The sequence below is a fragment of the Lotus japonicus genome, chromosome 3 (assembly GCF_012489685.1).
Source record: "Lotus japonicus ecotype B-129 chromosome 3, LjGifu_v1.2".
NCBI lineage: Eukaryota > Viridiplantae > Streptophyta > Magnoliopsida > Fabales > Fabaceae > Lotus > Lotus japonicus.
Window position 1 is genome coordinate 73877606 of NC_080043.1, and position 8076 is coordinate 73885681.

Genomic DNA, 8076 nt, shown 5'->3' on the forward strand with positions numbered 1-8076 from the left:
GTTTAACGAATATGAAACCAAATTAGAAATGATATGTCAAGTGTTGATGACCATTTCTGATGTAATTTCGCGTCTAACTTTATGGAAATGCAGAGCAAGTTCCAGCCACTGATGCCGAATGCTGTCAACAAAAGGAGTTTTTCAAAACTTGCCTCTTCAGATACCAGGGCAACCAGGACAATTAATTAAATAAAGTATAATACAATTATCTTTCTCAAGGCTTTCAGAGAGAAATTTTACTCATTGGCATGTGACAATTGATGTACAAAATGCAGAATGTGCACAATCCTCTTCCTAAAGAAACAGGAACTAGAATTATTTCAGGGATCAAAACCAAAAAACAGTTCCTCAAGCTTCAATCGTAAAGGCCATCTTGTTCCCAGATGTCCACAAGAAAGTCTACCATTTCCTATCAGTAAAATCGATAGAACCAAACTGTCAGATCATCAATGTTTACTTAAACTGCATGGTGGTTCAGAATTAGATACTTACAGCGAGAGGAATCGGCTGACGGAATGGCTTGTTGCTCCCCAGTAAACTTTCATATGTTGCATTCCAACTGCAAAGCCAACAAAATTTGGCAAGGCACAGACCATAAGTTCTGGCAAGATAAAAAAAACACAAGTTCATAATTACTGAAAGTAAAAGGAAAGTTCATCAGCCACATGTGGAAATCTTATTCGGCAACTCGAGTAGTTGCAATGCACCATACCAACCTAAAGGAACTTAGCATGCCAATATTCAAGAATCCAACAACTAAAAACTAAGCTAAGTTCCTTTCCTTGAATATGGCAGTAGACATCCATGTAGCAGCAAGGAGCTAAGGATGGTTTCACACCATGGAATATGGATATCTATCATTTACACATTTTTCTCCTCTCGATGCTACAACTGGCTTCTAATTGTTTAGCTATCAGCGTAAAAATGTAAAACAGTATAACACTATCAATTTGTATAAAGTTGGTGCAAAATCAGACAGGGGAAAGAAGTAATAAAAGCTTATAGAAAGATGTATTCACTGAAATCCATTCCTAACTCACAAAATTACAAAAATAAGAACCTGCTGCCACTAAAACTAATCCAACAGAGTTATTTACCTTAATTTAGGTTCTCGCAACTGTTGTGTTCGGGTCTCAGGCTTTTTTGGTCCAACCCAACGTTGCCTAGTCTGGTTCCAGAGATTTAAACCTGCAACCGGAAATATTTTCATGAATGCACTTGCAACCAATGATCTTTCAACAAAATATAAATAAGTTAGTAAAGTGCAAAACTGACTAGACACATTAAGAGAGTGATAAAAAAGTAATCCACAGGAAAAGAGGTGGCAATTAGCACGGTTTCCGGAATGAGCGTGTGGCGCATAAGAAAAACATATGAACAATGCTAGTCAAACCAAAAAAATATATTATTTGATAATTCAATATAAACTAGATTAAATCACCACGTTAGGGGATGAAACTGAGGTGGAAGAAAATGTGTTTGAGAATTATAGGTATTTGGTGAAAGTTGGTTTGTGTTTGGCCGAATAGAAGCCTTACGAACTTAGAGAATTTGAGAAAATTCTTTTAATGCTTCTTTAGTAAGGAGTGATTCAGGTTTTTGGGGCTCAAATGATTGAAGAGGAGGCTTAATGAGAATTGTGTTTGTTAAGTGAACGAGTAAGGGTTAGCCGAATTCTTTGCTACGCGCGACATTAAAAACACATGTTAAGCCTGCAGCAGCCAATGTAAAACTGGTCATATCTTTAATATGGATCATGTGATCCATATAGCTGACTTCACTTAATGGAATAAATCAGCACATCATTCAAATCACATTTCATAAATGAGAAGCTAAATACACCAAATATATCTATCTTATCATAAGTACGCCAAAAATTGGCATGCCTCCCTATAAAGGAATTCCTGAAGTGTAACTACCCCCACGCCACCCCCCATATCTCTCCATACGCACGCAATGTTATTAGGTAATAGACTTGTTGAAGGAGTGGATCAACCCACCAATAGGCAATGGATGCTTTCAGCCACCATTGTGCAAGCCAATATCATTCTTTTTTTCATTTCACAATGTGGGGTTAAAATCCCATCTCAAACAATGAAATGCCTATTTAGTAAAATATCTGTGCAATAAAAGCAATGAAGAATACCTTGATTTACAAATTCAGTGGGGTTGCTGCTTTTGGAAGAAACACCATGAGGAACAACAGCTTGGTTCGTTACACTGGCTGAAGATATACTCCCCTGCGACTGAACCGCACTGTTGTCCATATCATGCGTGCTGGTGGTCCAGAAATCCTCTGATGTACTATGTTTCTTCACTGCCTCACCTTGTGTTGTCAACCCTTGTGTTGGCTCATCCACTGTAGTAACTAGTGTGGGCCTTTTATAGCATCCAACACAACCACTGCTCTGTTACAATCACGTTAATTTCGGTTATGCACCACATTATAATCACAAATTATCCACAGCAACCAACACAATCCAAACATTTGAATTTCATAGCTGCAAATAGATTTGCCACACAAGGCAATCTAGTCCCTCTAAACCAGAAAATTAAAAAAAAACAGACATAATTTATTGACAATTTTACACTAAAAACATATACACAGCTAGCCATTCTCTATTCCCAAAACAGAAAATGCTGGCATTGGAATCTATAGTCCATCATGAATCATTTTCATCTAGAGTCTCGACAACAAAATAAATCAAGAGAAAAAAAAAGGTAACAGTTTTCAGGGTCATCACCCCCACCACATGATTATCAATCAATATAGGGAAAAACACAGAGACCCATTTTGACAGAAAAGCTAATAAAAGGAAAAAAGACAAAAAGGAGTTAACTTTCTTCGGTTCTGGTTGGATACAGAAAACATACCCCATATGCATGCAGTGACTGAATCACCCAGAAAAATCAAAAAATCTTTATGAGATTAGATCTGCCAAAACGAATTTGCAGAGAGATGAAGACGACAAAGCCCGATTCAAGAGCAATCCTAAAAATTCAAACAGAAAAAAAGGTTGAAAATTATCAAAATGATGATGAAATTGAAAATTGTAAAAGGAAAAGAGAAAATGCATGAGGAACCTTTTGTGTTTGAGAGAATGTCGCTGTGAGGTTTGGATTCTGAAACCGATAGCTCTCCCTTCTGATGTGCAAACACACAGATGGGATTGCTTTTGGATTCTTCTTCTTCTTCTTCCTGTTCTTCGTCCTCTTTCTTCTCTCCCAAATGAAAAGGCCAAAACAGAATAATATAAGCAAGACTGGATTATTTTAACCACCAATTTTTTTTATTAATATAGTTATATTGTATTATAACATTATTTAATCAACTTGATATTTCAATTATTAATAATATGTTTTATTAATAATAATACGAAAAAAATCAAGGTTTAGTACAGCTGGTAGATAACTACATTTCTTAAGCATCTAATCATGTGTTTAATTCGTGGATGGTTCATATAGAGAAATACTTATTCGGAGATGTCTGCTCATTTAACATGATCTAAGAGTTTCGAATGATTAATTTTGTAGCTGCTAGATGTGGGAAATTTGAAAAAAAAAAAGGTAAACTTGCAATTTTAATTGAAATTAGTTGGTTATTTGTTGTTGTGATCACAATTGGTGCATGGATGCTGTTAATTAGGGTTTGATTTGGATAAGCAAATAGAGTAGTTGGTGGTTTGCTTGTTTTTATAGCATTATGAGCTGTACCTGTACCAAAAATTTGTTGCTTGTTAGATGTGTGTTTCTGTGCTAGGCATGTCTTTTTCTTATTCTATCTTGGTGAGCTTGCATTAGTCAAAGAGGCTATTGACAAAGATACTCCGTGGATTCAAAGAAAGTAGTAAATTCTTACTATGAGGCTTGTGACGGAAGGAATTTTGTGAGTAATTTAATATTGTTTGAATTGACCATATTAGACAGAACATGATTTTAGGTGTTTACTGAATGAATTATATATATTATTTTAGGTATATTGTAACTTAATTGTCTTGAATGAAATAAACATCATTTGAGTGACAATGCATGGTAAATAACCCATGACTGTTCAACATTATCCACAAATAAAAGATTTATTGTTTATAACTAAGTTTAAAAGGAAGAAAAAGGAAAGAAAAAAAACTACAACACAGTACCAATAGGTATAGCTATCATAAGCTAATCTCAATCTCAATTGCAATCCACCAGCCCTTAAACCAAGTGTAGAAAGCTACAGGCCCAACCCCACCAAACAGCAAAACAAGGCACGAAAACTCCCTAGAGCCAGATAAGGAAACGCAGCCAAGTAATGACAGCAAGCACACCAACATAGCTCCCTAATATTGCAGCAGAATATGACATCCAGAAAGCTAAACTCAGACTGTCCAAACTGTTCCGCAAGAAGATAAAATCGGGGATCATCCACATTGGACTTCTTTACTTTCACTTAAAATTCCAGTAATTTATCCTTCAAGTGTGAGTCTATCTCAAGCGGAAGCTAGGGCTGACCCAACACTAAATGAGGTTTAAAACAAAGTTTAAAGTGAGACTTTTGACTTAATAAAAAAATTTGAGACTTTTTTTTGGGTCTTTTTGACTTAGTAAAAAAAATTGAGGCTTTTTTTTTGCCTTCTTGACTTAGTAAAAAAAATTTGAGGCCTTTTTACTTGGGAAAAAAAAAATTAGAGGCCTAAAGCGGTTGCTTCAGTGGCTTCACTCTTGGGCCGGCCTTGGCGGAAGCCTCCAACTAGTTGCACCGTCGTTGGATCTCCATCAACGAGACACGCCGCCTAGCCACCATTACTAGGAAGACTTTCGACACAAGGAGCCGTCACCATGGTCATACTAAGCATCGGCTCTGATACCACTGTTGAGCCGCAAGAGGATAAAATCGGGGGATCATCCACATTGGGCTTCTTTAGTCACACTTGACATCCCAACACAAACACAATAGGGGTTGTGAAGACCATTCAAACATTGAACAAGTGAAACCTTGCAATTTGGATTTAATCCAGTGCCAAGAACGCCATTTGATCAACTCAATAACCGAAGAGAAATCAGGTTCACCAAAATTAAATACAGGAGAATCTCGGACTAACTAAATTGACCAAACTGTCGCTACCCAAATTGTGAACAATCCCTTCTGTTGATTCTTTGTTCGGCCAAAATTAAATTGCAGCATATGTTCCTGAGATGATCTTGTCAGGACTGTTTGTACTCCAATCCAACGGTAGTAGTTGAGCCACATATCCAACGCAAATGGACAGGCAAAGGCAAGATGATCAGTAGTCTCCACTCTCCACCTCCACACAACACATTTTGCAGGTCAACTCCTCCTCAGATTGAATAACATTTTGCTTCCGCAAGTTCTATTTACTTGAAATTCTATCAAGCAAAAGTCTCCATAGAAAAGACTTCACATTTGAAGGTGCAACAGAATGCCAAACCCATTGGAAAATATGGTTCGGGTTTGACACCAATGGTACCTGCAAAAAGTGTAGAAACTGTTAACTAAAAAAACGCCATCGGGACTTGGAAGCCAGCTCCATTTATCTGCAACTCCCTCACAAAGAGGGATTCGACTAACCTCCTCAAGCAAAGACTTAAACCACATCAGCTCCCTACCTACTAGACTCCTCCACAATCTAAACTTCCACCTCCACACTCCTTGCTCCACTCCCCACAATCCTTCACAAAAGCATAGTTCAGTTTGGATAAGTTAAAAAGTCGGTGGTATTTATCACAAAGGCAACCACTAGGATTGTTTCCACCCCGAAGTGCTTTTTGAATACCAAGTTCAAACCAATCACCCCCTTCATCACAAGATGATGATTGAATATCCTTCCACCACAACGACTCCCTTATTGGATTGTTGCCCATGTATTTAGATTTAATGACACGACACCACAAGTTATCCGGCTCAGTTGCAAACCCCCATCTCCACTTTTCAAGTAGTGACTTATTAAACAAATATAAATCTTTAATCCTTAAACCCCCCACCTCCAATTTTCATAGAATCCTGCCCACCGCCCCACAATAAATCCCTCATGATATCAAAACACAATTTCTCCACACTCCGTGGAAAATTAAAGAAGGAAAGGTAAAATAAAGGCAAGACCGATAATACACTTTGGATCAAGCAAATCCTACCACCAAAATTCAGTTTGGATCTGAATTTTCGAATTTGAAGCCTCGGTTGACCCCCCACAGGAATGCCCAAATAAGTAAAAGGCACATTCATCCTCTTACAATGTAGTAGCGCAACAAAGCTTTGTACAACATTCTCCTTAACTGCCATAAATGCTAGTTTTCTTTTCATGAAGTTTACTTTTTTAACTCATAAATTAGTTCAAAGCACCGTAATCACACTTAATCACAATCATATTTTGCACAACTCCCCCCCCCCCCAAGAAAATAGTATCATCAGCGAATTGAAGAATCGACACCACCAGCTCATTATTACCACCAACCTTGAACCCAACAAATTTATGTCATCTTACTGCATTCATAAACAGCCCATTCAGACCTTCAGCAACTATGAGAAATAAGAATGGAGCAAGTGGGTCGCCTTGTCTAAGGTCCTTCTCCATTCTGAACTCTTTACAGGGGCTCCCATTGACCAAAACCGAAACAGACTCAGAATTCAAGCAACTCCAAATCCACCCTATCCAACGTTCATCAAAATTCATTCTTCTCATCATGTAAAATAAAAAATCCCACTAAACAGAATCATACACTTTTTCATAATCCATTTGAAAATAAAAAGTTGGCTTTTTGCGACACTTAGCCTCATGGACAATTTCATTTACTACCACAATACTGTCCAACATATTTCTTCCACCAATAAAAGCAAATTGCCAATCATCAATGACTTTCCCAAGGACAAGTTTGAGTCGACCCGCAAGTAGCTTAGATACCACCTTATAAATACATCCAATTAGAGAAATCGGTCGAAACTCATTAAGACATTGTGGAGAATTTACCTTCGGGATAAGGACTATGAAGAATTCATTACTACCCCTTGGCCACACGCCTTTCGACCACAATTTATATACAAGTTCTAATGAACTCTTCTTTCATAACAACCCATAATTTTTTGATGATCTTGAAATTAAACCCCCTGGCCCAGGGCTTTTATCACCCCACACGCCCACACCGAATCTTTAATTTCCTCCTCATCAAAAGGAGCCAACAGCTCTGAAATGTCCATCTCAGAAAGAGAATTGAAGCAAACTCCATTGAGATTCGAGCGGGACCAGACTTGAATTTATTCTAAAAAAAGCACACGACTTTCTCCTTAATTTTAATTGGATCTTCCTCCCAAGACCTTCAATCATGTACAACTAGCTCAAATAAGTGTAACTTCATGGAGACAGAGACCCTTACAAGTTGAGAATCCGAATGGATCAAAGTCACAACATGTCATTTTAGGTTTTAGGTGTGTGTGTTTTTTTTTATTGTTAGTAAATAAAGAGGCTTAGTGAGAAGGTCAACTAATTAATGACCTGATATGTAGAACTTGAAGCTCTATATTGCTAACAAGATCCCGAACAAAATGATGATCAATAGCAAGATGCTTCATTAACAATGAAGCACTGGATTATCTAGCACATAAATAAGTAGATCCAAGTTTATTAGAATGTACTTCCTCCCTTTCAGGATAAGTGACCATTTAGAGAAGCACACATATTAATAAGTGCAATAAATATTGTTAAATTTTAAAAATATATTATTTATTTTCCTAGTTTACCCCTTAAGGTGAATTTCTATCTCTCCTCATTTATTGTTCTCGTAGGGGTATTATATGGAAAAATATCAATTAATGCAACCTTGGAATTCTAAGCGGACAGTTCTTATGAAACAAATATTTATGCTATAAGTGGACACTTATATTGAAACGAAGGGAGTATGTGTGGCTTGCGTATTAGAGGACGATGTAGTTGTTAGAGAAGTTTTTGCAACCATAATAATTCCATAGCAGTGGAAGCAATGGTCTTATATTCGACTCCAATTGAAGGCTTAGCCACTGTGAATTATTTCTTGTATGACCATTCAAGATATAGGATTAGAACCAAAATAAATAATATAACCTTA

General features: G+C 37.1%; 1 protein-coding gene across 3 annotated transcripts; it reads right to left on the reverse strand.

Annotated features, from left to right (window-relative positions):
- Positions 1-119: 119 nt before the first annotated feature.
- Positions 120-3242, reverse strand: LOC130745811 (uncharacterized). Of its 3 annotated transcripts, none has more exons than XM_057598196.1 (6): positions 3085-3242; positions 2875-2992; positions 2147-2403; positions 1098-1188; positions 493-601; positions 120-409 (listed from the first exon to the last, which is right to left on the reverse strand). In XM_057598196.1, the coding sequence occupies exons 2-6, from the start codon at positions 2883-2885 to the stop codon at positions 356-358; spliced, it is 522 nt and encodes a 173-aa protein (XP_057454179.1). In that variant the 5' UTR covers positions 2886-2992; positions 3085-3242; the 3' UTR covers positions 120-355. The 3 variants fall into 3 exon arrangements, with proteins under 3 accessions (XP_057454179.1, XP_057454181.1, XP_057454180.1); XM_057598198.1 differs by having other exon boundaries at positions 493-559; positions 3085-3241; XM_057598197.1 differs by having other exon boundaries at positions 2875-2970; positions 3127-3187.
- Between the last annotated feature and the right edge of the window lie 4834 nt (positions 3243-8076).

Excerpts from the sequence above, each read along its gene's own strand:
- LOC130745811 (XM_057598196.1), bottom strand. Across the intron at positions 602-1,097 it reads TTGCGAGAACCTAAATTAAG|AACTTATGGTCTGTGCCTTG; the intron begins GTAAATAACTCT and ends TTATCTTGCCAG. Across the intron at positions 410-492 it reads GTCAGCCGATTCCTCTCGCT|GAAATGGTAGACTTTCTTGT; the intron begins GTAAGTATCTAA and ends TTTTACTGATAG.